Source organism: Erinaceus europaeus, chromosome 5 (genome assembly GCF_950295315.1).
Source record: "Erinaceus europaeus chromosome 5, mEriEur2.1, whole genome shotgun sequence".
Lineage (NCBI taxonomy): Eukaryota > Metazoa > Chordata > Mammalia > Eulipotyphla > Erinaceidae > Erinaceus > Erinaceus europaeus.
The window spans coordinates 11,116,247-11,143,081 of record NC_080166.1 but is presented as its reverse complement, the minus strand read 5'-3'; the positions used below and the strand labels follow the sequence as shown (position 1 = coordinate 11,143,081).

General features: G+C 63.7%; 2 protein-coding genes across 8 annotated transcripts in view; one reads left to right on the top strand and one right to left on the bottom strand.

Moving 5' to 3' along the window:
• SLC12A7 (solute carrier family 12 member 7) overlaps positions 1 to 19,396 on the top strand; it is a 33,838-nt gene extending 14,442 nt beyond the window's left edge. For 2 of the 7 annotated variants that reach the window (XM_060191103.1, XM_060191106.1), the window contains exons 2-25: positions 4,463 to 4,557; positions 4,641 to 4,769; positions 6,717 to 6,863; positions 7,536 to 7,590; positions 7,823 to 7,953; positions 8,250 to 8,488; positions 8,840 to 9,045; positions 9,255 to 9,422; positions 9,574 to 9,672; positions 10,112 to 10,169; positions 10,380 to 10,554; positions 10,808 to 10,926; positions 12,043 to 12,141; positions 12,362 to 12,481; positions 13,226 to 13,330; positions 13,701 to 13,869; positions 13,947 to 14,142; positions 14,367 to 14,536; positions 15,397 to 15,528; positions 15,609 to 15,716; positions 16,582 to 16,748; positions 17,200 to 17,214; positions 18,002 to 18,135; positions 18,542 to 19,396. In XM_060191103.1, coding sequence (XP_060047086.1) covers positions 4,463 to 4,557; positions 4,641 to 4,769; positions 6,717 to 6,863; positions 7,536 to 7,590; positions 7,823 to 7,953; positions 8,250 to 8,488; positions 8,840 to 9,045; positions 9,255 to 9,422; positions 9,574 to 9,672; positions 10,112 to 10,169; positions 10,380 to 10,554; positions 10,808 to 10,926; positions 12,043 to 12,141; positions 12,362 to 12,481; positions 13,226 to 13,330; positions 13,701 to 13,869; positions 13,947 to 14,142; positions 14,367 to 14,536; positions 15,397 to 15,528; positions 15,609 to 15,716; positions 16,582 to 16,748; positions 17,200 to 17,214; positions 18,002 to 18,135; positions 18,542 to 18,633 — 3,128 coding nt within the window. In that variant the 3' untranslated portion in view covers positions 18,634 to 19,396. Of the gene's footprint in view, positions 1 to 4,070; positions 4,142 to 4,462; positions 4,558 to 4,640; positions 4,770 to 6,716; positions 6,864 to 7,535; positions 7,591 to 7,822; positions 7,954 to 8,249; positions 8,489 to 8,839; positions 9,046 to 9,254; positions 9,423 to 9,573; positions 9,673 to 10,111; positions 10,170 to 10,379; positions 10,555 to 10,807; positions 10,927 to 12,042; positions 12,142 to 12,361; positions 12,482 to 13,225; positions 13,331 to 13,700; positions 13,870 to 13,946; positions 14,143 to 14,366; positions 14,537 to 15,396; positions 15,529 to 15,608; positions 15,717 to 16,581; positions 16,749 to 17,199; positions 17,215 to 18,001; positions 18,136 to 18,541 lie in introns of those variants that run through there. The other 5 variants (XM_060191104.1, XM_060191107.1, XR_009549918.1 and 2 more) reach the window with 3 other exon arrangements.
• A 1,273-nt stretch (positions 19,397 to 20,669) lies between these two features.
• On the bottom strand, positions 20,670 to 26,813 carry TRIP13 (thyroid hormone receptor interactor 13). Its single transcript, XM_007520552.3, has 13 exons — positions 26,634 to 26,813; positions 25,727 to 25,892; positions 25,177 to 25,303; positions 24,848 to 24,903; positions 24,359 to 24,449; positions 23,824 to 23,896; positions 23,229 to 23,292; positions 22,813 to 22,899; positions 22,577 to 22,683; positions 22,089 to 22,242; positions 21,772 to 21,884; positions 21,380 to 21,449; positions 20,670 to 21,304 (listed from the first exon to the last, which is right to left on the bottom strand). The coding sequence occupies exons 1-13, from the start codon at positions 26,723 to 26,725 to the stop codon at positions 21,197 to 21,199; spliced, it is 1,308 nt and encodes a 435-aa protein (XP_007520614.1). The 5' UTR covers positions 26,726 to 26,813; the 3' UTR covers positions 20,670 to 21,196.
• Positions 26,814 to 26,835: the final 22 nt, after the last annotated feature.

The following is a 26,835-nucleotide window of genomic DNA, read 5'->3' as shown; positions in this document are numbered from 1 at the left end:
CTGGGGGGCTGTGATTAGACTGGGGGGCTGTGACTACAGACTGGGGGGGCTGTGACTAGACTGGGAGGCTGTGACTAGACTGGGAGGCTGTGACTAGACTGGGGGGCTGTGACTACAGACTGGAGGGCTGTGACTAGACTGACTGAGAGGCTGTGACTAGACTGGGGGGCTGTGACTACAGAATGGGGGGCAGTGACCAGATTGGGGGCTGTGACTAGACTGGGGGCAGTGACTACAGACTGGGGGGGTTGTGACTAGTGATGGGCTGTGACTAGACGGGGGCTGTGACTACAGACTGGGGGGGCTGTGACTATACTGGGGAGCTGTGACTACAGACTGGGGGGCAGTGACTAGACTGGGGGCTGTGACTACAGACTGGGGGCTGTGAATAGATTGGGGGGCTGTGACTAGACTGCGGGGCTGTGACTAGACTGGGGGCTGTGACTACAGACTGGGAGGCTGTGACTACAGACTGGGGGGTTGTGACTAGACTCGGGGGTTGTGACTACAGACTGGGGGGCTGTGACTACAGGCTGGGGGCTGTGACTACAGACTGGGTGCTTTGACTTGATTGGGGGGGGCTGTGACTAGACTGGGGGGCTGTGACTAGACTGGGAGGCTGTGACTAGACGGGGGGTTGTGCCTACAGACTGGGGGGCTGTGACTACTGACTGGGGGGCTGTGACTACAGACTGGGGGCTGTGACTAGACTGGGGGGCTGTGACTACTAGCTGGGGGGGCTGTGACTAGATACTGTGGGCTTTGACTAGATACTGGGGGCTATGACTAGACTGGTGGGCTGTGACTACAGACTTGAGGGGCTGTGACTACACACTGGGGGGCTGTGACTACAGACTGGGGGCTATGACTAGACTGTGTGGCTGTGACTAGACTAGGGGCTGTGACTACAGACTGGGGGGCTGTGACTAGATACTGGGGGGCTGTGACTAGATACTGGGGGGCTGTGACCACAGACTGGGGGGCTGTGACTACTGACTGGTGGCTGTGACTACAGACTGGGGGGCTGTGACTACTGACTGTGGGGCTGTGACTAGACTGGGGGGCTGTGACTACAGACTGGCAGGCTGTGACTAGACTGGGGGCTGTGACTACAGACTGGGGGGCTGTGACTACTGATTGGTGGCTGTGACTACAGACTGGGGGCTGTGACTAGACTGGGGGGCTGTGACTACAGACTGGGGGCTGTGAATACACTGGGGGCTGTGACTACAGACTGGGGCCTGTGACTAGACTGGGTTGCTGTGACTATAGACTGGGGACTGTGACTAGACTGGGGGGCTGTGACTACAGACTGGGGGCTGTGACTACAGACTGGGGGGCTGTGACTAGACTGGGGGCTGTGACAAGACTGGGGGGCTGTAACTACAGACTGGAGGCTGTGACTAGACTGGAGGCTCTGACTAGACTGGGGGGCTGTGACTACAGACTGGGGGGCTGTGACTACAGACTGGGGGGGCTGTGACTAGACTGGGGGCTCTAACTATAGACTGGGGGGGCTGTGACAATAGATTGGGGCTGTGACTAGACTGGGGGGCTGTGACTTTACTGGGGTGGCTGTGACTAGACTGTGGGGCTGTGACTAGACTGTGGGGTTGTGACTACACATTGGGGGCTGTGACTACAGACTGGGGGGCTGTGACTACTGATTGGTGGCTGTGACTACAGACTGGGGGCTGTGACTAGACTGGGGGGCTGTGACTACAGACTGGGGGCTGTGAATACACTGGGGGCTGTGACTACAGACTGGGGCCTGTGACTAGACTGGGTTGCTGTGACTATAGACTGGGGACTGTGACTAGACTGGGGGGCTGTGACTACAGACTGGGGGCTGTGACTACAGACTGGGGGGCTGTGACTAGACTGGGGGCTGTGACAAGACTGGGGGGCTGTAACTACAGACTGGAGGCTGTGACTAGACTGGAGGCTCTGACTAGACTGGGGGGCTGTGACTACAGACTGGGGGGCTGTGACTACAGACTGGGGGGGCTGTGACTAGACTGGGGGCTCTAACTATAGACTGGGGGGGCTGTGACAATAGATTGGGGCTGTGACTAGACTGGGGGGCTGTGACTTTACTGGGGTGGCTGTGACTAGACTGTGGGGCTGTGACTAGACTGTGGGGTTGTGACTACACATTGGGGGCTGTGACTACAGACTGTGGGGGCTGTGACTAGACTGGGGGGCTGTGACTACAGACTGGGGGTGCTGTGACTACTAGCTGGGGGGCTGTGACTAGATACTGGGGGCTGTGACTAGATACTGGGGGCTGTGACTAGACTGGGGTACTGTGACTACAGACTGGGGGCTGTGACTAGACTGGCGGGCTGTGAATACAGACTTGGGGGGCTGTGACAACAGACTGGGGGGCTGTGACTAGACTGGGGAGCTGTGACTAGACTGGGGGGCTGTGACTAGACTGTGAGGCTGTGACTAGACTGGGGGGCTGTGATTACAGACTGCGGGCTGTCACTAGACTGGGGGGCTGTGACTACAGACTGTGGGGCTGTGACTACTAGCTCGGGGGCTGTGACTAGATACTGGGGGCTATGGCTAGATACTGGGGACTGTGACTAGACTGGGGGGCTGTGACTAGACTGTGGGGCTGTGACTAGACTGTGGGGCTGTGACTACTGATCGGGTGGCTGATACTGGAGATTGAGGGGCTGTGACTGGAGACTGGGGGGCTGTGACTTGATACTGGGGGGCTGTGACTATACTGGGAGGCTGTGACTATAGACTGGGGGGCTGTGACTAGACTAGGGACTGTGACTAGACTGGGGGCTGTGACTACAGACTGGGGGACTGTGACTAGACTGGGGGCTATGACTAGACTGGGGGCTGTGACTACTGACTGGGAGGCTGTGACTGGAGACTGGGGGGCTGTGACTAGAGACTGTGGGGCTGTGACTACAGACTGGGGGCTGTGACTGGAGACTGTGGGGCTGTGACTACAGACTGGGGGCTGTGACTGGAGACTGAGGGGCTGTGACTAGACTGGGGTTGTGCCCTCCATTGTTGGTGGCTGTGCTCTTGAGACTGGCTGTGCTGAGCCCCCACACTGATTGCCTGAGGTGGGAGGTTACCCAGAACAGCTCTGGGGTGAGGGAGGGAGTGAAGGTGGCTCTGTGGTGGGTGAGGGGCCTCCCATGGTGGGGGTGCATTTGGGGTGCCCAGAGGTGTTGGAGGCACCCAGCTCCTGTCCTGGGTGTCCCTGCTAGTTGCAGCAGTGCCCAGGGTGACTGGCAGGTCAGCGTCCAAGCCTGTGTAACGTCCAGGGTGGAGTGGGTGCAGGAGGAGTGTTGGGGGATGAAGCCAGAAGGAGGCTGGGGCTGACATGGGCCGGAGCTTGTGGGCAGCCCAAGACGAGTGCCCAGCAGCACCCTGGGTATCCAGCCATGTGGGTGGTGCCCCCTGCGTGACCCTGGGCCCGGGACTGGCCAGACTCCATACCATTGCCTGGCCCCCTGCTCCCTGGGCTGTGTGCATGTATGGACAGGGGACACTCGGTGGAGGATATTGGCCTGCTCTGGGGCTTCCCAGTGCCTGGGGCAGGGGTGCCTGCTGTCACCTCAGTGAAACTCCATGCCACAGGGCTTGCTGTGCCCCTGGAGCTTCCACAGGCACTGAGGGGCAGCTGTCAACAGCTGGGCTTGTGTCCTGGAGGTCAGTGCCCCTCCCCAGGCTGTGGCTCAGTTTTCTGCATTCAGATCTTCATTCTGAGCAGGAGGTGGGTTCTGTCCTTGACATCCTGTCCCCCCCATGCCTGGGGACTGTGTGACCCTCTCCAACGCCACTACATCCCACAGTGCTGCTGGCCTCCTGGGGCAGGAGACTGGCGGGTCTCCACAGTAGGTGTGCTGCGTGACTGTCGTGGTGGGTATCTGTGGCTGTTCGCAGAGCTCCGTGTGGGTGGTGTGGTCCTTCTGTGGCCATGGGGGTGTCATTCCTCTAGGTCTCTGGGTGTCTTATTCCACTAGAGGACCCGTTCCCCTGTGGGCGTTAGTCTGTGTGAAGACTCAGCCCCTCTGTGTGCTCTGTATTCCATGTAGAAGGCATGGTCCCCCCACTCCCCACCACCCGCTGAGCTGTCCTGATTTCCTGGGCTGGGGTCCAGCCTCGTGTGAGTTGAGGGATAGGGTGAGTCCATCCTGTGTCGGTCCCAAGCTGTCCCCGGTCATCTGGGGTCTCCTGTGGTGGACTCTGCCTGCTGACACTGTCCCCTGGGCTTAGCCCAGCACCCATGGCCTTGTGAGACTCCTCCCACAGCTGGGATCTGAGGCCCTGCAGTGCTGGGGGCCACAGTGGGTGGGGGCAGGTTCAGGGCTTCCCTTCTGGGGTCCTACCCGTGACTCGCCATTGCTGGGGGTGGGATATGTCCTTAGGGACCCCAGCCCATCTCCCTGCTTTCTATGCCTGCTGACACCCCCACCCCGTGTCCTAGGTGATGGTGCCCCACGGGAGAACAGCCCGTTCATCGACAGCCTGGAGGCTGAGGGCCACAGCGTCTTCCAGGGCAAGAACATGGCTCTCTTTGAGGTGTGACCGGGACCCCAGTGCGGGAGGGTGCAGGAGTGTGGCTGAGCGGTCCTGCCCATGTGGGCCTGTGGTGTGTCCCCCAGGAGGAGATGGACAGCACCCCCATGGTGTCCTCCTTGCTCAACAAGCTGGCCAACTACACCAACCTCAGCCAGGGCGTAGTGGAGCACGAGGAGGCCGAGGACGGCCAGGCCCCTCGGCGTCAGGTCAAGGTGGGTGCCAGGGGGAGGACAGGGTGGGTGCTAGGGGCTCTGAGGAGTCAGGGCTGGGGGAAGGTCAAGGTCAGTGCTGGAGGGGCTGCAGGGGGCGTGAGGCCAAGGTCAGGGCTGGGGTTGGGTTCTGGGGACATCAGGTCAAGGTGGGTGCTGCTGTGTACAGCACACATGTCACCTGCACACACGTGTCCCGTGCCCACGTTTTCTACAGTCTCTGCACATGTATGTTCTCTGCACGTGTGTCCTCTGTACATTCTACTTGCACCTGTCCCCAACTCTGGGCTCACTGTCTGGCTTGGAATCTGTGCCCCCACATCCCAGGGTCCAGGGGACACGCCACCCACTGACCAGCTCAGGTGGCCCTGGCATGTGGCAGGCTGCGCGCCAGCTGGCCACCGCGTGACCCTGACATGGAGCAGTTTCAGGTGGTCTGAGTCAGCCCTCCCACTTGGGAGTTGGCCCCCTGAGGAGTCAGTGCCCTCACTGTCCTCGCTGTCCCCTCTGTCCCCAGAGCTGGGTGTGGCCTCTCTAGAACCAGGCAACTGGGCTGGCCTTCCACTGGCCAGGAGCCATGGTGTCTGGGGCCACTTTTGTAGGGGGGACCCCAGGGCTTCTGCTGGGTCTGGGAAGTGACCCCAGGACTTCTGCTGGCTCCTGGAGGGTGACTCTGGGGCTTTTGCTGGGTCCTGGGAGGGTGACCTCAGGGTTCTTGCTGGAGGGGAGGGTGACCCTAGGGCTTCTGCAGGAGAGGGGTGACCCCAGGGCTTCTGTTGGGTCCTGGAAGGGTGACTCTGGGAGGGGTGGCCTGGAGGGCCCCCCTTTCTGCACTTGCCACATGTGCCCTTGGTCCCCTGCAGAGCCCCTGCCCTGGGCCATGGGGTTTGCTCCCAAGAGGGTCCCATCCAGAGGGGGGGGTCCATTGTCTGTGTGGGGTCCATCTCACTGTGGGGTACAGTCCTGCAGGGGTCCTCTCCAACATGGGGTCCACCTCTGTGTGGTCAACTCCAGTGTGGGGTCCATTCCAATGTGGGGTCCACCTCCAGTATGGGTCCACTCCCAGTATGGGGTCCAGTCCTGAGGAGATCCACTCTAATGTGAGGTCCACTCCAGTGTGGGGTCCACTCCCAGTGTGGGTTCTAGTCCTGAGGAGACCCACTCCAGTGCGAGGTCCACTCCAGTGTAGGGTCCACCTCAGTGTGGGGTCCATTCCGGTGTGAGGTCCACTCCAGTGTGGGGTCCACTCCCAGTGTGGGGTCCAGTCCTGAGGAGATCCACTCTAGTGTGAGGTCCACTCCAGTGTAGGGTCCACCTCAGTGTGGGGCCCAATGCAATGAGGGGTCCACTCCAGCATGAGGTCAAGTCCAGTGTAGGGACCACTGAGTGTGGGGTCCACTCATGGTGCAGGGTCCAGTCCTGAGGGGATACACCCTGAAGGACTCTGAGCCTTAGCTGACCCAGGGCTCATCCAGGTCCCCCTCCCATCCTGGTCTTCAGTGTAGACAGATGACTGTGGGGACCCTAGGTCCTGCCACCTACGCTCTGCACTGTCTGCATGGGGTCTGACCCCAACCCCCAAGCCTCGTGGCCATCTCTGAGCCCCTTTTTTTTGTCCAGCTTGCCCTGTGTCTCCGTGTCAGGCCCCCTGTTGCATGTCTTGCCTCTTGCCCTGTGTCCAGCTTCCTGCCTCCATGTCCAGTCCCCCTGCCCTGTGTCCAGCACCTTGCCTTGTGTCCAGTCACCCTGCCCTGTGTTCAGCCCCCCTGTCCCTAGCCCCTGTCCAGCCCCCCTGCCTCCATGTCCAGCCTCACTGCCCTGCGCCTAGCCCCCCTGTCCAGTCCCCCTGCCCTGTGGATACTCCTCCTGTCCAGTCCCCCTACCTCCATGTCCAGCACCCCTGCCCTCTGCCCCCTGACCCCATGTTCAGCCCGCCCTGGTCTCTCACAGGGTCCGCGCATGGGCACCTTCATCGGCGTCTACCTGCCCTGCCTGCAGAACATTCTGGGTGTGATCCTGTTCCTGCGCCTCACCTGGATCGTGGGCGCTGCCGGTGTGCTCGAGTCCTTCCTCATCGTGTCGTTGTGCTGCACCTGCGTGAGTGGGCGTGGCTTGGGCCCGAGAGGGCGTGTCCCAGTGGGAGTGAGCAGGGGGTGGGGGGCGTGGCCTGGGCGTAGATGGACCGGTGGGCGTGGTCAGGGCCGGGAGAGCGTGGCCTAGACTCAGCTGACCCCGCAGTGAGCACCCCTTGCCTGGTGCTGACCCTTCCCATTGAGGACAGTCTGGCCCCTGTCACCCCAGAGCTCCAAGGACAGGAGCCTGGCTCCTGAGCAGTCTGGTCCCCGCCCTCCCTGTGCTGTGCCCTTCCCGCCTCAGCCCTTCTCGGCTCCCAGGCCCTCTCACCTTGTGGGCGTGGCTTGCTATGGGCCAGGCTCTAGTGGGGGCGTGGCTCCTTTTGGTTGCAGGAACCTGGGGGTTTCAGTCGGGGGCGTGGCCTCCAATCGGGGGCGTGGCTCCTAGACCCTGGCCCTCCCAAGTCCCAAGGGGTCCCCAGCAGGTGTGGCCGGACAGGACACACCTGGATGGAGCCCCCAGTTCGAGGCTGGTGTTTGGGCAGTTCTTGCTGTGGTGGGTCCTGAGTGGGCGGGCATTTATGGGTCACAGAGGGAGCGAGTTTGGGGACATGTGAGGACCTGGGTGGCCAGAGCCTGGGGGGGGCTGGCGGGTGGGGGGCCCAGCCAGCACCGTGCTCAGGCCTGTGTCCCTCAGACCATGCTGACCGCCATCTCCATGAGTGCCATCGCCACCAATGGCGTAGTCCCAGGTGAGCCAGCGGGCTGGAGAGGGGGCAGGAAGGGCGGGGGTGTGGCGGGGGGAGGGTGCAGAGAAGTGGTCCCACAGGCCATGGGTCCCCATCTGGAGGGAGCAATCTCCTTCCCCCAGAAGCGGGGGCCCTCTCAGAGCCCTGGGGGAGCCACCCGCTCTGGGGACACGTCCTGGCGGGCAGCAGGGTGGTGTGCCCTCAAGCTGTCCCTGAAGCCATGTGTCCCCCCCAGCGGGAGGCTCCTACTACATGATCTCAAGGTCTCTGGGTCCCGAGTTTGGGGGGGCCGTGGGCCTCTGCTTCTACCTCGGCACCACTTTTGCTGGCGCCATGTACATCCTGGGCACCATCGAGATCTTCCTGGTGAGCTGGGGCTGCCCACCTGGGCATGGGAGACCCTGCTCTGCCCTCCTGCTCCCTGGCCCCTGGCAGACTCTGCTCTGACCTCCTCCCTCCCCAGGGCTCCCTGCACCCCAGCCCCCCTGCACCCCGTGCTCCCTTCCTGCACCTTGGGGCCTGCAGCTCTCCTGAACACCGTACCCCTCCCTGAACCTTGTGTTCCCTCCCTGTACCCTGGGCCCCATGCCCCCTGTGAGCCCCATGCTGCCTCCCTGCACCCCGGGGCCCCCAGCACCCCTGAGCTGTGCCCCCTCCCACAGACCTACATCTCACCGAGTGCCGCCATCTTCCAAGGGGGCCCCGGGGGTGAGGCGGCCGCCCTGCTGCACAACATGCGTGTTTACGGCACCTGCACACTGGCCATCATGGCCGCCGTGGTTTTTGTGGGCGTCAAATACGTCAACAAGCTGGCCCTGGTCTTCCTGGCCTGCGTGGTGCTGTCCATCCTGGCCATCTACGCTGGGGTCATCAAGTCCACCTTTGACCCCCCTGACGTGCCGTGAGTGGGGCCAGGGGCAAGGTCCTCTCCTCTCCCCCAGACCCAGGGTCCCCTCCTGTCCCTAGGTTCAGGGTCCCCAGGCCTCTCTGGTCACTCCTGTCCCCAGTCCCCTCTGGTCACTCCTAGCCCCAGTCCTCTCTGGTCAGTCTTGTCCCCAGTCCCCTCTGGTCACTCCTGTCCCCAGTCCCCCCTGGTCACTCTTGTCCCCAGTCCCCTCTGGTCACTCCTGTTCCCAGTCCCCTCTGGTCACTCCTGTCCCCAGTCCCCTCTGGTTACTCCTGTCCCCAGTCCTTTCTGGTCACTCCTGTCCCTGAACCCCTCTGGTCACTCACTTGGCTCCCCCTCCCTCAGGGTGTGTCTGCTTGGCAACCGCACGCTGGCACGGCGTGGGTTCGAGGCCTGCTCCAAGCTGCAGGACAACGGCTCTGCGGTCTCGGCACTCTGGAGGCTCTTCTGCAACAGCTCGCTGCCCAGTGCAGCCTGTGACCCCTACTTCAGCCTCAACAACCTCACCGAGATCCAGGGCATCCCCGGGGCGGCCAGCGGCGTCCTGCTGGGTGAGCTGCAGGCCTTGGCCCCCATGAGGGCTCTCGACTCCTGGCATCCTGCTACATCCCCCCACGACCCCCTGGCCCCCAACCCTCCGCCCTGTGTCCTCTCCATCCCGTGGCCCCCCCCACTTCCCCACTTGTTGCTGCCATTTCCCCCCCATCCCGGGTGGGTGCACTGTGTGGCCACCTGGGTCCCAGGACGTGTGTCCCCACAGACAACCTGTGGAGCGCGTATGCAGACAGGGGTGCGTTCGTGGAGAAGGCGGGCGTGGCGGCAGTGGCGGTCCCTGAGGAGAGCCAGACAGGGGCGCTGCCCTATGTGTCCACCGACATCGCCACCTACTTCACCATGCTGCTGGGCATCTACTTCCCCTCAGTGACCGGTGAGCAGAAGCAGTGCCACGAAGGCCGTGTCAAGGGCTGGCGGGCTCCCACAGGCCACACAGCTCACGCCTCTGCCACGTGCCTCGGGGCTCTGGGGGGCTCCACTCGGCCCAGGGTGGCTTGGCTGTGCGTGACGGCCCCGCCCTACAGGCATCATGGCGGGCTCCAACCGCTCGGGGGACCTGAGGGACGCGCAGAAGTCCATCCCCACGGGTACCATCCTGGCCATCGTGACCACCTCCTTCATCTGTATCCTGGACGCAGTTCCCAGGCCAGGCAGCCTCGCTCTTGGCCCTGCTGGTGCCCCTCGGGGCCCTGTCCCTGGGAATGTGGCAGCAGTTGTCCCCCTTCCGTCTTGCTGCTGGGGCCCTGCTGGGGCCATGTCACTCGCCGAGGCCTGGTGGGTGTGGGGCAGGAGGCCATGTCCCCACCCCAGGCCTCGAGTCCAGCTCAGAGCTGCAGGATGTGGCCAGGGGACAGCTGGACCCGGGTCAGCACAGGGTCCTGCAGCGTGTCCACAGGGCCCCCCACGGGGAGTCGCCACACCCTTGTGACACCCCCCGGACCCCCTCCCCTGCTGCCCCTTCCCTCTGGTGCTCCTCTCCCCCGTGGCACCCCCAGCCCCTGCCCCCCATCCTCCCCGTGGTCTCTCTCATGGCCCCACCCCTTTCCTTGATGGCGGCCTCAGACCTGTCTTGCATCCTGCTGTTTGGAGCCTGCATTGAGGGCGTGGTCCTACGTGACAAGTACGTGGGTTTCCCTGCTGCTTCTAGAAGCTTCCAAGCTGAGCTGGTTCCTGGAACTTGCCTCTGGGGTGCCCAGGGTCCCGTGACCTCTGACCCCCAGGCTGGGCGGGTCGCCAGGCGTGGGACAAGTAGATGCGCTCTGTCCAGCCGGCCGGCCAGCGTATCGGGATGACCAAGGGCCCAACCCCACCCCTCCAATGGCGCCCGCAGGTTCGGGGAGGCCCTGCAGGGGAAGCTGGTCATCGGTGTGCTGGCCTGGCCCTCGCCCTGGGTCATCGTCATCGGCTCATTCTTCTCCACCTGTGGCGCCGGCCTGCAAAGTCTGACCGGGGCCCCCCGTCTACTGCAGGCCATCGCCAGGGACGGCATCGTGCCCTTCCTACAGGTGGGCGCCCGGGCATGGGACAGGACATACCCACCCGAGAACAGGCCACACGCCACCCTGGCCCTGGGAGACAGTCTGTGGGGCATCCATCCTGCCTCCCTTAGGCCATCCCTGTGACGGGGACGGGAAGCATCTGGGCCAGCTCAGCGTGACAGTGATGGGGATGTGGGCCTGGGCCAGGGTGACGGGTGACTGCGTGCCTGGGAGATGCGCTGCCGAGGGGAGGGCTGTCCTCACGCCACCCACCCCTCAGGTGTTTGGTCACGGCAAGGCCAACGGGGAGCCCACGTGGGCGCTGCTGCTGACGGCTGGCATCTGTGAGATTGGGATCCTCATCGCCTCCCTCGACAGCGTGGCCCCCATCCTGTCCATGTGAGTTGGGGAATAGGGCGCCATCTTGCCCAGTGAGCCCTGGGGCTGGGGGCAGAGGGGAGTGCTGAGGGGTGAGAGGGGAGGGAGAAAGAGCTGAGGGGAGGCCGGGCCGTGGGCACCTGGTTACATGCACACACTGCAGTGCACAAGGAGCCAGGTTCAAGCCCCCGGTCCCCACCTGCGGGGGGGAAGCTTCACGAGTGGTGAAGCAGGGCTGCAGGTGTCTCTGTCTCTCTCCCTCTCTATCCCTTTCTCCTCTCTCAATTTCTGTCTGTCCTCTCTAATAAAATGGAAAAAGTGGCTTCCAGGAGCAGTGGATTTGATTCCTAGTGCTGGCACTGAGCCCCAGAGATAACCCTGGAGACACAAAAAAAGGGGGGCCTGAAGGCTGAGGGGCTGAAGGCTGAGGGGGCTGAGGGACTGAGAGGTCCAGGGGCTAAGGGCTGAGAGACTGGGGGCTGAGGGACTGGGGGCTGAGGGCTGAGAGGTCCAGGGCTTGGGGGCTGAGGACTGAGGGCTATGTGGCTGAGGACTGAGGGACTGGGGGGCTGAGGACTGAGGGGCTAGGGGCTGAGGGGCTAGGGGCTGAGAGGCTGATGGCAGATTGGCTGAGGGACTGAGGAGCTGGGGGCTGAGGGCTGAGTGGCTGAGGGGCTTAGGGACTGAGCGGTTGAGGGGTTGAGAGCTGAGGGGCTGAGGGTTGAGTGCTGAGGGGGCTAAGAGGCTGAGAGCTGAGGGGCTGAGTGCTGAGGGGCTGAGGGCTGAGGGGCTGAGAGCTGAGGGGCTGGGTGCTGAGGGGCTGAGGGGTTGAGGGCTGAGGGCTGAGAGCTGAGGTCCTGAGGGGCTGAGTGCTGAGGGATTGAGGGCTGAGTGCTGAGGAGCTGAGGGCTGAGGGGCTGAGAGCTGAGGGCCTGGTGCTGAGGGGCTGAGGGCTGAGGGGCTGAGGGGCTGATTGCTGAGGGGCTGAGGGCTGAGGGGCTGGGTGCTGAGGGGCTGAGGGCTGATTGCTGAGGGGCTGAGGCGCTGAGGGCTGAGGGCTGATGGGTTGAGGGCTGAGGGCTACTTTGAGGCATTGGTTAGAGATTCGGGGTCTCTGACATGGCCACCGCCCCACAGGTTCTTCCTCATGTGCTACATGTTTGTGAACCTGGCCTGTGCTGTGCAGACCCTGCTGCGCACCCCCAACTGGCGCCCCCGCTTCCGCATCTACCACTGGTGAGCACCCCTGGGAGCGCTCTGCCCACCAGGGAGCAGCATCCCCCGAGCACCTGCCCCCGAGGCGCCCACCCCTGCCCTGGCCTCCTCTAGGTCGCCTCACCTGCAGCCTGTTCCCGTCTGGGCTTCCACCTCCCTCCTTGAGCCGGCGGTGTGAGACGGCTGCGGTGCTGGCAGGTAAGGGTGCGTGCGTGGTGCGTGACGAGCCCCCACCCCGCAGGACGCTGTCCTTCCTGGGCATGAGCCTGTGCCTGGCGCTCATGTTCGTGTGCTCCTGGCTATACGCGCTGGCCGCCATGCTGGTCGCCGGTTGCATCTACAAGTACATCGAATACCGCGGGTAAGTGCGGGGGTGCGGGGTGGAAGGGTGCGGTGCTGTGCTCTGAGCCAAGGGCTGTTTGCGGGAGGGGCCCAGGTGTTGGGGGCGGGGCCCGGTGCTTAGGGCTGGTCCTCAGGTGCGGGGGCGGGACTTCAGCGCTGGGGCTGGGCCCCGGATCTGGGGCGGGGCTGGGGGCTGGGCCCCAGATGCTACGGGCAGGGCCTCAGTGCTGGGGCGGAGCCCAAGATGCTATGGGCGGGTCTTGGTGTTGGGGGTGGGACCCAAGGTGCTATGGGCGGGTCCTTGCTGGGGCGGGGCCCAGGTGCTATGGGCTGGTCTTGGTACTGGTGGGGGGGGGGCAGATGCTATGGGCAGGTCTTGGTGCTAGGGGCGGGTCCTTTCTGGGGGCGTGGCCAAAGATGCCGGGCGGGGCCTCAGTGCTGGGGGCGGGGCCCAAGATGCTATGGGCGGGTCCGTGATGGGGGCGGGGCCCAAGATGCTGGTGCGAGGCCCCAGGTGCTATGGGCGGGGCCTGGTGCTGGGGAGGCCCCCCCAGACTCCATAGCCAGTCCAGGCCAGCCAGAGCCCAGTGTCGCCTCCCCATCGCCCACACGCCTTCGCCATGTTCTCTGGTCCCCATTCCCTCCTCAGACTCACACTGCCCCCCCCCACCTGCCACCTGCTCCCATATCCCCGGGCACACCCTAGGAGGGTTCTAGTGGCCTGCAGGCTCCTGAGATCCTCCGGGTGCCGTGTGTCCCCTAGGGCTGAGAAGGAGTGGGGTGACGGCATCCGGGGCCTGTCGCTCAACGCCGCCCGCTATGCCCTGCTGCGCCTGGAGCACGGTCCCCCGCACACCAAGAACTGGAGGTGAGTGGTCCTGGTGCCCCTCCCGCCGCTCGGGGCCAGCAGGGCTGGGTGCCCATCATGTCTGGGTGCGCAGCCGGGCAGGGTGTCCATTGTGTCTGGGTGCCCAGCGGCGCAGGTGTCTGTGGGTGGTGTGTGCCCACAGCTGTGTCCCCTGGGGCGGTCTGGGGCAGGACACGGGCATGGCTGCCTGCAGTTTCCTGGCTTCCTGGGCAGGAGGGTCCTGACTGCACCAGCACCTTCGGCCTCCCCTGGGCAGGCGCCACCTACTTCTCAGCCAGGGGCCTGTGACGGCCTGGTCACCTGTCCCAGCTCACACCCGCTTCACTTCTGCCTCACCTGTCTCTCCCTGTCCCCGGTCCCCTGCCCTCAGGCCGCAGGTGCTGGTGATGCTGAACCTGGACGGAGAGCAGCGTGTGAAGCATCCGCGTCTGCTGTCCTTCACCACGCAGCTCAAGGCGGGCAAGGGGCTGACCATCGTGGGCTGTGTGCTGGAGGGCACCTTCCTGGACAGGCTCGCGGAGGCCCGGCGGGCAGAGGAGGTGGGTGTGGGCCGGGGGTGGGTCGGTGCCCTCTCCGGGGGCCCGCGCTGCAGCTCTGCCCGCCCCTCCCCCCACAGAACATCCGGGCCCTGATGGCGGCAGAGAAGACCAAGGGCTTCTGCCAGCTAGTGGTGGCGGGCAGCCTGAGGGACGGGACGTCGCAGCTGGTGCAGGCGGCCGGGCTGGGCGGCCTGAGGCACAACACCGTGCTGCTGGGCTGGCCGGCCGGCTGGAGACAGCCCCACAACCCTGGCGCCTGGCGCAACTTTGTGGGTGCGCCCCCAGACTGGGAGGGTCCCCACAGCCCCCAGGCCCCAGCCGGGAGGGTCTCCCATCCCCGTGCCGCAACACGCCCCCCTTCGCAGCCCTCCCAGCCCAGGACAGTCCTCCCAGGCCCCCCCCAGTCCAGGTCCCCCAGCCTCCCTCGTCCCCCTACCCGGCGGCACAGGTCCCTGTGGGTGTAGCTGTGACGGCCTGCCCCCCCCCCCCGCCCGCAGACACGGTGCGCGACACCACAGCAGCCCAGCAGGCCCTGCTGGTGGCCAAGAACGTGGACCTGTTCCCCCACAACCAGGAGCGCTTCAGCGACGGCCACATCGACGTGTGGTGGGTCGTCCACGACGGCGGCCTCCTCATGCTGCTGCCCTTCCTGCTGCGGCAGCACAAGGTGGGGACACGGGGACGTGGGTGTGGGTGTGTGTGTGTGGAGAGCCTGCACGTGTCACCCCCTGCCTCCCAGGGATGGAGCTGTCTCTCCCAGCTGTGCATGTGTAGGTGTGCTCTCCCCTGGTGTGGAGGCTGAAGGGGTCCTCAGGTGTGGGCTGCGGGTCTCCTCAGGTGTGGGCTGCGGGTCTCCTCAGGTGTGGGCTGCGGGTCTCCTCAGGTGTGGGCTGCGGGTCTCCTCAGGTGAGGGCTGTGGGTCTCCTCAGGTGAGGGCTGTGGGTCTCCTCAGGTGAGGGCTGAGGGTCTCCTCAGGTGAGGGCTGTGGGTCTCCTCAGGTGAGGGCTGTGGGTCTCCTCAGGTGAGGGCTGAGGGTCTCCTCAGGTGAGGGCTGCGGGTCTCCTCAGGTGAGGGCTGCGGGTCTCCTCAGGTGAGGGCTGAGGGTCTCCTCAGGTGAGGGCTGCGGGTCTCCTCAGGTGAGGGCTGAGGGTCTCCTCAGGTGTGGGCTGCGGGTCTCCTCAGGTGAGGGCTGTGGGTCTCCTCAGGTGAGGGCTGTGGGTCTCCTCAGGTGAGGGCTGAGGGTCTCCTCAGGTGAGGGCTGCGGGTCTCCTTAGGTGAGGGCTGCGGGTCTCCTCAGGTGAGGGCTGCGGGTCTCCTCAGGTGAGGGCTGCGGGTCTCCTCAGGTGAGGGCTGCGGGTCTCCTCAGGTGAGGGCTGAGGGTCTCCTCAGGTGAGGGCTGCGGGTCTCCTCAGGTGAGGGCTGAGGGTCTCCTCAGGTGAGGGCTGCGGGTCTCCTCAGGTGAGGGCTGAGGGTCTCCTCAGGTGAGGGCTGAGGGTCTCCTCAGGTGAGGGCTGCGGGTCTCCTCAGGTGTGGAGGAAGTGCCGGATGCGCATCTTCACAGTGGCGCAGGTGGACGACAACAGCATCCAGATGAAGAAGGACCTGCAGGTCTTCCTGTACCACCTGCGCCTCAGCGCTGACGTGGAGGTGGTGGAGATGGTGAGGGGCCTGGCGGGCCAGGGGAGGCCCAGGTGTTTGGCGAGGGGTTTTCCCGGTGTGCCGCTGACCCCCGTGTCCAGGTGGAGAACGACATCTCGGCCTTCACCTACGAGAAGACGCTGATGATGGAGCAGAGGTCCCAGATGCTGAAACACATGCAGCTCTCCAAGAACGAGCGCGAGCGAGAGGTGTCTGCCTGTGCCCTGTGCCTGTGTCTTGTCTGCTGGTGCCCACGTGTCTCTGTGTGCCCTGTGCCTGCATCTGCATATCTGCCTGTGTCTCCATGTGTCCAGTGCCCGTGCTCTGTCTGCCTGGGCCTGTGCCCGTGTGTCTGTGTGCCACGTGCCCTGACTGCCTGTGCCTGTGCCCGTGTGTCTGTGTTCCGTGTGCTCTGTCTGCCTGGGCCTGTGCCTGCGTGTCTCCATGTGCCATGTCTGTGTGTGCAGGCCTATTTCCTCATGTCTGCATGTGCCCATGTGTGTACGGAGGGACAGGGTGGGCAGTGACTGTCAGATGACGGAAGGGTGACAGAAGAATGGGTGGTAGATGGTGGGTGATGGACAGATAGATAATGGGTTGACGGATGGATGATGGATTATGGTGGGTGGACGGATGGATGCTGGATGGAGAATTGATGGATGGGTGGGTGGATGGATGGAAGACGGATGAACATATGGATGATGGGTGGACGACAGTTGAAGTCCAAGGACAGTGGGTGGGGTGGGTGTGCATGGTGGGTGGGTATGAAAAGGTGGTCATGGAGGATGAAAGGAAGGAGGGATGGAGGCAGGGAGGGTGGCTGGAGGGTGCAGGCCAGACTGAGGTGGGTGGGAGTGAGATGGATGGGGTGGTGGTGGCCTTGAGCAGGGTCTGTCTAGAGCCGGGCCGTGTGCCCTCGGGGAATCATGGAGTCCAGGCCTCTGTTCTGGGTCCTGAGCTGGGGCAGGAGACTAGAGCCGGTGCCCCTGGAGATGTGGCCGGAAGGGGGGCCAGCTGAGTGGGGACCCCGACCCCCGAGGGCCCCTCCCACCTCACTGTCCCCACATCCCCCAGGCCCAGCTGATCCACGACAGGAACACCGCGTCCCATGCCGCCATGTCCACCAAGACCACGCCGGACAGGGTGCAGATGACCTGGACCAAGGAGAAGCTGGTGGCTGAGAAGCACCGGAGCAAGGAGGCGGGCGGGCCCGGGTTCAAGGACCTCTTCAGCATGAAGCCGTGAGTGTCCCTGACAGGTGGCCTGGGGCCTGGCTATGCTGGCCAGCAGGGGAGATGGCCTGCTCTGGCCTGGTAGAACTACAGGCCCCGGGATGGGACAGGACACCCCAGAGGACATGACGGGACACTGCAGACAACAGGGGACAGGACAGGACACCCCAGAGGACAGGACACTGCAGACAAAGGCCATGGGACAGGACAGGACACCCCAGAGGACAGGACGGGACACCTGGGGACAGCAGGCCACCGGGGCAGGGCAGCCATCCTACACAGGACTGGGCTTCAGGGTCAGAAGCCAGCGGGGGCCCTGCCTGGTGGGCTGCTGGCTGGAGTCAGGCCGAGGGGGTGGTGGACAGCTGTGGGAGCCCAGCCCCTGGGGGGAGCATGGGGCCAGGGGCCGGGCCTGGAGAGGCTACACAGTGGTGACCCTCCTTCTCTTCTCTCCCTGTAGCGAGTGGGGTGCACTGTAAGTCTGGCTGGTGCTCTGCATGGCCCATGTGGGCTTGAGGCTCTGCGCGTGTGCGGCTGTGTGCCTGCGTGTCCCGTGTGCATGGTCTCCTGTACATGTGGCCGTGTGCTCGAATGTCCCGCGTGTACATGGCCATGTGCTGCATGTTCGTGTGTGTAGTCTCGGGTGCGAGTCTGCAAGCTTGCCCGCGGGGCTCAGTAGTGTCCAGTCCAGTGGCTTCGCCATCCCCTCCGCCCGGCGTGGCTCGGGCACGTGGCTGTGGCCTGGCCCGGATGGACGGGAGCCTGGGCCACAGGTTCTGGTCCCCTGCCTGGGGCCAGGTGCCAAGGTGGCTGTGGCCAGGGGACATTGTGTACCTCCTCCAGGCAGGCCTGGCATCCTTGGCCCCATGTGGGGATGCTTCTGGCCAAGCCCCAACTTCCCCCTGGGGTGCGGGCGGGGCTGGGTTGTGCCCAGAGGCCACTGTCCCTTGGCGGGCTGCACGTGCGGGGGGAAGCGGCGTGGGGGCTCCGAGCCATCCTGAGGACCAGTGTCCCGTCAGTACTGCCCAGAGGAGCAGGGGGACTCAGAGTGGCCTCAGGCACCCTGTCCACACCCACGCTGGGGCAGGGACCTCCTGTGTCCCCCATGTCCCCTCCCCTGTCCCATCTGTGTCCCCTCTGGTGTCCGTGTGTCCACTCTGTGCGCAGAGCCTGGCAGCTTCCCCCTTGCTTGCCCAGTCTGGCTCTGCTGTCCCCGCGTCCGCGTGTCCTCGGGGCAGGTGCGAGTGACGTGTGGCCCACAGGGACCAGTCCAACGTGCGGCGCATGCACACAGCCGTGAAGCTCAACAGTGTCATCCTGGACAAGTCCCAGGACGCCCAGCTGGTCCTGCTAAACATGCCCGGGCCCCCCCGGAACCGGCAGGGCGACGAGAACTGTATCTTTTGGGCAGGGTCTACCCTGGCGGCTTGTAGGGGCTGCAGCGGGGGGGGGGGGGTCCTGACTGTCCTGTCCCCTCACCTGGGCACTGTGTCCCCAACCAACTTCTCCAAGCCCCAAGGAGGCCACCTGGAAGGCCATGACAGCCCTTCCCAAGGACATTCCCCAGGGATGGGCAGCGAAGGGCCGTCCCCTGGGCTGGGGCCTGGGAGGCACAGGGCTCAGGCTGGGCCTCTTGCTGACCACAGCTGGGCTGCTGACTGCCGTAGGTGTGTCCCTGGCCCTCGGGGATGCAGAGTGGCCTCAGGCACCCTGTCCAGACCCATGCTGGGGCAGGGCACCTCCCGTGTAACCTATGTCCGTCCCTTCTGTGTTTCCTCCTGTGACCTTGACCCCCCCCCAAGACATGGAGTTCCTGGAAGTGCTGACTGAGGGCCTGGGCCGTGTGCTACTGGTCAGGGGCAGTGGCCGTGAGGTGGTCACCATCTACTCCTAGTTGCGCTGGGCCTGCACTGCTGGCTACTCCCACTGGAGAATGTTCTAGAATAGCACTCGGCTTCCGTCCAAGCTGCATGACTGAGGCGTCCTGGCCGGGAATGCAGGTGGCATGGCCCCCGGAGGGCCAGCATGCACCACCACCACACACTGCCAGGGACGCTGGCCACATAGGGTGTCCACTCAGCCGGCCTGGCTGTGGGGTCTGTTCCCTCCAAGGGCAGAGGAGAGACCAAGGCTCTGGAAAGCCTCGCTTCCACGTCAGTTCCACTGTAGCCAATGGGCAATGGCTGAAGGCCCAGGGAGAGGCCCTGAATGCAGCGCGGCCCCTGAGCTCGGGCATCCCAGGGACAGCCTGGACACACACAGGGCGCACCACACGCGGACTTGGCCCCGTGTCCATGCCCCTGTAGTCACTGTGTGTCTGGTGTCACTACCCCTCGTGGGCAGAAGCTGGCACCTGTCCGCCCTCAACCCACGAATGCTGTGGGGTGGGCCTCCATGGCCAAGGAGAGCTATGCTGGCTAGCCTGTGACTATTAGGGTGCATGGTGGCCCTGGGCTAGACCCAGGGTCTGTCACAGCCTGGCTTGAGCTGTCCATGGCCTCCTTGGGGCCCTGTGGGAGAGTGGTCAGCATCGGGCAGCCTGCCGTCTGTCCTGAGGTGTCCTCTGGCCATGTCTGAGCCCACCCCCCACCCCCACGCAGAGGCTCCCTGCTCACACCATAACCTCGTTTGTTAGAATAAAGGTGTCAAAACCACAAGTATTGGCTCTGTGTCCCCCCATCCCTACCCCCTGGCTCACCAAGGGCCCTGCCAGAGGGCGCAGGACTGTTCCCCAGTGGTGGCCAGTCTGTTCTTAAAGGACACCAGTGGGAGCCCTTGCTCTGCAGGGTGACAGTGGGGATGCACCCTGCAGACCCAACCAACAACTCAGCTGACCCAAGATCCCATGGCCACTGTGAAAGGCCTGCACGCCCCCTGGCACTTAGCTGTCCCCCTCGTGGGCCCCCAGTGCAGCCTGGAACCTGCCCTGCCCACTCTGGCCCAGTGGAGGCTCAGGCCCCTCCCAGTCAGGGACACCATGGTGGCCACAAGGGCGTGAACCCCTCCAGAGTCAGTCCTGCTGTGAGTGGAAGTGTGAGCAGGGGTGGGGTCCTTTGGCCTCCTTTGATGCTCAGCAGTGGATGGCTAATGGGGGTGGGGTCTCTGTGACTCCCCTCAGGTTTTGGGGGGCTTGCTGGTTGGGCCTGCAGAGCTGGCCTGGTGTCCACTCACCCAGCAAGTACCCCTTGGAGGGGGTACTAGTTCCACTTGCCACCCAGACCAGGGGGGCCTTTGACCCAGGTGCCAGGACCCCATGTCATGACTGGTCTGGCCCACTCTGGGGTTCTGTTGACATCTTTGGTGTGAGCTGGAGACTCTGTGGTGTCAGAGGTCCACGCTCAACTGGGGTCCCTGGCCCTAACTGGGACTCCTGCCCTGTGCCCACCCTGAGCTGCATTCCCAGCTTGGGGAGTCACCTACCCTCAGCTAAGCCTGCAAGTCCTTCCGAATAGGGTCCTCAGCCTGGACCCCACAGTCTCACTCTACACGCGGGCCAGATGAGACACCCCACACAGGATTGCAGACTCCAGCAACCAGCTCCTGGCCTCCTTCCTCCCTTTCCTCCAGAGAAGCAACTTACAAGCCTGACTTCGAGTCTTTTTTCTCCAACTCACTTAAAAAGCGATTTTTAATTCTGTATTGCCACCAGGATGGTACTGGGGCTTGTCCCAGAACGTTTACTGAAACCTGTGGACAAAAGGGACGTGACCCACATGGTGGAGAGTGCACGGACCGGCATCAGGATCCCGGTTCGAGCCCCCGGCTCCCCACCTGCAGGGGGGGTCGCTTCACAGGCGGTGAAGCAAGTCTGCAGGCGTCTTTCTCTCCCCCCCTCCATTTCTCTCTGTCCTATCCAACGACAGCAATAACGACGACGATAAACAAGGGCAACAAAAGAGAAAAATAAAAAAATAATAAAGAGATGTGAACTTTAGAAAACATAAAACCAAGTTTACTTCAGCACAAAGCCAAACGCCATAAGAGGCAGCCGGAGACCACCGCCCGACTGTCGTGCTGCGGCGACACCTAGTCCAGGACCAGCCACAGGCCCGGGACTGGGGCTCAGACACGGGACTTGAAGCCCAGGGGCATGCCTTGTACCCTAGGCACCTGCCCTACTGACACCTGGGTGGGGTCGCCCACGGGGACACTGGTCTCCTGTGCCCTCCACCCCCGCAGAAGAGATGACCACCTTCCTCTCTGACACCCAAGCAGGTGTGGGCAGCCAAGATGGAATGGAGCACCATTTCACGTAGTGACAGGCTGGCCTGTCCCTGTGTGAGCCCATGGAGACAACCACATGGGCCCAGACCCACATGACCAGGGACACGTACTGGCAGGTGTCCTGCCTGCCCATGGGGAGTCTGTCCATGTGGAGACAGCTGGGCATGGCCAGGTTGGCAAGCACAGATGGCAGGTACTGGGAGGGTGTCCCTGCCTGCGGGGAGCCTGACCACTTAGGCAGACAAGCGCTTGAAGCATGAGAGCTCCTCCCGCTCCTCAAACTGCTTGTCCACGGCGAGCGACAAGGCCTGCAGGAAGCCCTCCAGGGGGACCGTGGGGGCCTGCAGGGATAGGGCATGCCGGGTGGACAGATGCAGGGCTGGGCACCCCCCACCCCAGGCCTGAGGGAGTCTTACCTGCACGTATAGTGCGTGAGCCAGGAAGGGTAGTTTTCTGAGGACGCGGCCGCTGAGGCCCTCGCTCTTCCTGAGGGCATGCTGGCACTGAGCCCACCCCGAGCACCCTGCTCCTGGACCCTCCCTGCCCATCCCGGGGCCCAGGGCTGGTGGGCCTGCTCTGACCACTGGCTCACATGGCCAGCCTGATCCTCCCAGGCCCCCCGGGGGAGATCTGGATAGTAGCTTCTGCCCAACCCTCTAGAGCACCTGCTCCTGCTAAAACTGGTTCTACTTCATCTCAAGCCCCCTTCTGGAAAACTCCATGTGGGGCACAGCTAGGCTGCCTTCCCCATAATCCTGGGTCCATCCCCACTCCTGTGAGGTCTCCCTCAGCAGCTGGGGCCCCTCACCGTGAGATCTGCCTCAACAGCAGGCTGAGCCTTGACACATTGTTCTCCACGAAGCCTATCATCTCCAGCTCACGGAGTGTCAGCAGCTGCTGCCGCGGGTAGATGATCTGACACTGGGGGACGGGGACGGTCAGCCCACATTCCAGGGGGACATGGCAGCCCCACCCCACTGGGACACAAACCTGACAGTGGGCACAGCCAGGACATGGCAGCCTGCACCATGGGGACAGATGTCCTGACACCAATGGACAGAAGACACGTCACAGGCAGCACCCCCACCCCGTATCTGGCCTGCCGTGAGGGTGAAGAGGCGGCACCTTCATCAGCTCATCCAAGCAGGACAGGAGGATCCTGAAGATGGCGGCGGCGGAGGGCGGCCCGATGTACTGTCGGATGTCAGCCCGGTCCACGAAGGCCAGGTCGATCCTCTCAGTGATGTTGGATGTGGTCAGGATCACCACGTTGGAGTGCCTGGGGGGGGTCAGTCGGGGTCACCTCATTGGAGTGCTTGGGGGGACAGGGTCAGTCGGGGTCACCATACTGGAGGGCCTGGGGGATAGTCAGTCTGAGTCACCTCACTGGAGAGCTTTAGGAGGGAATGTGGTCACAGCCCCTGCCCTTGCTTGGACACTGCATCTTCCAGAAAGGACGAGACCCCTCAACCGTCCCCATGCCTTTAGTGGTCACTGACTTCCTGCAGTATCCCAGGGTCTCCTATACACACACCCCACTCACGTCAGAACTAGTTCATCAGAGCCCTGTGTGACAGAGCGCGCAACTCACGGCAGGCTTGAGTAATAAGTACCGTTTAATCTGGTCGATCTGGGTGAGGACAGCATTGACCACGCGGATGGCATCTGAGGGCTCAGTGCCCGCCCTGCATGCGTTGCGGGCAGCTGTGAGGCTCTCCACCTGGGGATGGGGCACTGGTCACTGTGGCAGTGTGACTCATAGAGTGGGCACAGACTAAGCACTGACCCTCACAGGTTTGGCTCAGGCTGGACGCTGATCCTGCAGGGTGGACACGAACTGGGTACCCACCTCATCGATTAGCACAAACACCAGAGCGTCTTTGTCATCAATCAGGTCCTGAATCTTCTGGAACATCTTGGTCACCAGCTTGCCACTCTAGACGAGAAGCCGCACTGAGCACTGCCCACAGTACCCACTTTATGATACCCTAGAGAAGCACACCCAGAGCCAGGAAGGCTGCCCAGCCCCTGCCTGCATCTCAGCCACCTGCCCCCCTACAGCCCCCAGGGGCCCAGAATCCCCAACCCACCCCAGTGGCACAGGCTGAGGAGTGGGCAGAGTCCTTATAGGTGAGACCACAGCCTCTTACCAGACCTTTGGTTTGTAAGGCAAACAAGAGCCCAAACTACTCCAAGCTGCCCCTCCCTCCCCCTGCCCCAAGCCACAGGCCCTCAGTGACAGGGCCCTCACACCTGGGCACACACCTCTGAGAACCACTTGGAGAACAGACTGTGGCTGTTAATCTCAACCAGCTGCCCATAACGATACCTATTGGGGGGGGAGCAGGAGACATCCATCCTTGTGCCCAGGGCCACAGTGGGAGGGGGAGAGGTGACACCCTCCAGCCCCACACGCGACCGTTTCAAGCAGACGAGAAGAGGAATGGGTGGAGAGGAGGAAAAAAGTACGATGGAGGAGCCTGAGACCAGGGGGTGTCCTATGAACCCCACATGACTATCCCCCACAGAAAAGAAATCTAGACTTAAAAACTGAAAAGCACCAGTGGCCCAGAAACAGCGTGGTGTGACACACAGGAGGAAACAGAAGCAGCAGAGTCTCCAAACTTGATGACAGCCAGAGCAGGCCCAGCAGGAGGGAACCTGAGATTTTCTGGCCCAGCTGGAGGGAGGACACGACCTAGGCGCCTGCAGGTGGACTGGCTGGGGGATGTGCCCAGCAGAGCGGGCCTGAGTGGCCTGGACACCCAACCCGAGGAAGGCTGTGTGAGCTGGGACTCATGGGGGGCCCTGGGCCCCCAGCTGCAGAACCTGACCCCCACCACGCTGCCATGGAGCCCACCTGCCTGAGAGCCGGATGGTCAACTTCTGGGCCAATGCTTTGCATAGGGATGTCTTCCCAGTTCCTGGGGGTCCTGAGAGGAGATGACACAGGCTTGAGTGGAACTGGGGCTCAGGGAGGGAGCAGTGTGGTGGAGACCCAGGGCCAGGGCACAAGGAGGTAACAGTGCTGAGCACCACACATGCCAGCGCCCCCAAGCATTCTGTCCCCCTACTGCCCGATACCCTTAGACCTGAAAATGGGGGCTCCGAAACGTTATCCCTCTCCCTGTAAATGGGAGACAAGGGAACCCTAGAGTGTATGGGTGCCAAGCAGGACTGGCCCTGCACACACCAGAGCCAAAGGACAGACACATGCACGTTGAGGTGGCATTCCCCAGGGAGTCCTTGCCTGGAGCTGGTGATGCCCCAGAGATGAGGACTCACAGATGAGGACTCACAGAGAAGCAGGGCTTCCAGGTCGGTCCCTCACAGCCCTGTCCACCAAGCAGGGAGGACTCAGCACCCCTCCCCAACCCCCAGGAGAGTCCAGCCACCGTGAAGCAGCACCACTCGGTTCCAGGTGATGAGGTTGCTGTCCACACTCTTGTCGGAGAACAGCAAGGCTGTCATCACGTAGTCCAGCAACTGAAGAGATGGGAGATTTCGATGGAGGAGACTGTCCTCAGCACAGGCCCTGGAAAGCACCCTAGCTCTACGGATGGGGTACCTGGGAAGCACCCTGGCTCTTCAGGGTGGAGTGGAGGAAAACCCTGTTCCCACATACTGTAACAGCAACACCAGGTACCTTTACTGTAAGCACCCACGGTAAACCTATATGCTTCATGCCAGCACCCACAGACCTGAGGCTGGGGTAGGCTAACGACACATCCAGAGACGAGGCGAGGGTAACGTCCCCGCAGCCGCGTGGGTCAGCACTAAGGGTGGCACCCTGTCTCCTTCAGGCCTGAACTCAGAACCCTCAGCAGAGCCAGGGACAGGATTGGGGACAGGGCAGAGGAGCCGGGACTGAGGGATCCACTCACGTGTGCTTTGACATCCACGTCGTACACGAGGCTGTCCCAGAGCCCGTGAAACTCGGCTGCAAGAGAGAGCTGAGTGTTGAGGGAGCTGAGGCAGTACAACCCAGGGCCCCCAGAGTGGAGATGAACAGACGGGGCAGATGTGCTGCCTGGCCCTGGAGGTGGAGGCAGGGCTGGAGGAGCACAGGCCTCCTCCTGCCACCAGGTCATGACCCCTCACACACCGCTCTGGCAAAACCCAGGGCATCCCTCAGGACAGCTGACTCAGCTGAAAAGGGCCCTGTGCCGGGCAGGACAAAGGGCCTTGCCCACCCACCCACCCACCCACCTACCTGCGGGCAGCACCCAGTGACTGGCGGCCACGATGCTCTCCGTCTCCTCCTCCAGGTTCTCACTGCTGGGCCCATCCTCGTTCAGCTGGAAGACGTGCAGCACGGCACCGGCGCTCAGGTCGATGGGCTGCACAGGAGCAGGCGGGTCAGCGGGGCCGGGCCCAGGTCTGACGCCCCACACAGGCTGAGTGACTAGATGGGGTCTGGTGCACAGAAGGCAGCCCACCCCCTCTGTCATGCTGGGCAGGGCCTGCTTGACTAGCCTACGGGCCCTCACAGCAACCCCCCAGCCATCCCACGGCTGCCACCTGTGGAAACCCCACAGCGAGTGTCACAAGCGTGGAAAGCAAAATGTGGGCTGCACAGCCGCCCTGATGCCCGGCTTCTGGCCCTTGGTAGCATGGTAACCACTCTCCGGGGTCGCATCTCTAGGTGTTTTCACAGCCAGAACTAAACCGCCATGAGTTGCTCCCGCAGGAAGCCTAGCCCTGCTCTTTGGGTCCCTAGACCTGGACGGAGGCCTGTGGGGGTGACGCTTGGGGTCACCCACCTGTGGGGCCTTGGCCTTCAGCTCGGTGTCCACGATGGCCACTGAGCGCACGTGCCTGGCCAGGAAAGGGTCGTCGAACTCGGTCCATGTATAGTCGCCAAACACGATGCTGTGCCTGTCCAATAGCTTGCGCACGGCCAACTTCACGTCGTCCCTCTTGGCGGTGCTGCGGGGACAGGGACACGGACTCAGGGTAGGGTGGCGGGGACTCAGGAAAGGAGCTGGTGACACCCTTGGGAGCTCTGCCACCCCTGGGGGCCGTCCAGGTAGGAGCAGCCCTTGCACAGCCAGGCCGAAACCCCAGTGTCTTCCTGACGTCTCCAAACAGCCAGCCATCCGCCCCGTGTCCCCTCATCCATCTGCCCCGTGTCCCCTCAGCCGGCCCCCCAGGTCCCTCAGTCATCCACCCCATGTCCCCTCAGCCGGCCACCCCATGTCCCCTCAGCCATATACCCCGTGTCCCCTCAGCCATATACCCCGTGTCCCCTCAGCCATCTGCCCCGTGTCCCCTCAGCCACACGCCCCGTGTCCCCTCAGCTACCCGCCCCGTGTCCCCTCAGCCATCTCTGCCCCGTGTTCCCTCAGCCGGCCGCCCCGTGTCCCCTCAGCCGGCCGCCCCGTGTCCCCTCAGCCGGCCGCCCCGTGTCCCCTCAGCCGGCCGCCCCGTGTCCCCTCAGCCGGCCGCCCCGTGTCCCCTCAGCCGGCCGCCCCGTGTCCCCTCAGCCGGTCGCCCCGTGTCCCCTCAGCCATCCGCCCTGTGTCCCCTCAGCCGGTCGTCCCGTGTTCCCTCAGCCATCCGCCCCGTGTCCCCTCAGCCGGTCGCCCCGTGTCCCCTCAGCCATCCGCCCCGTGTCCCCTCAGCCATCTGCCCCGTGTCCCCTCAGCCATCCGCCCCGTGTCCCCTCACCTGGCGGCCCGCTGCAGCACCTCCACGTGCACGGCAGGGCCGTCGCCCACGCAGGGCAGCGCCTGCTTCAGGTCGCCCACCGCGTCGTCCATGGCTCCCCGCCGCCGCCCCCCGCCCCGCGCAGCCGCCACAGCTTCAAATGGGCCGCGCCGCCCGCCCCGGAAGCCACCGGGGCCACTTCCGTGAGGCGCGCCCACTCCGA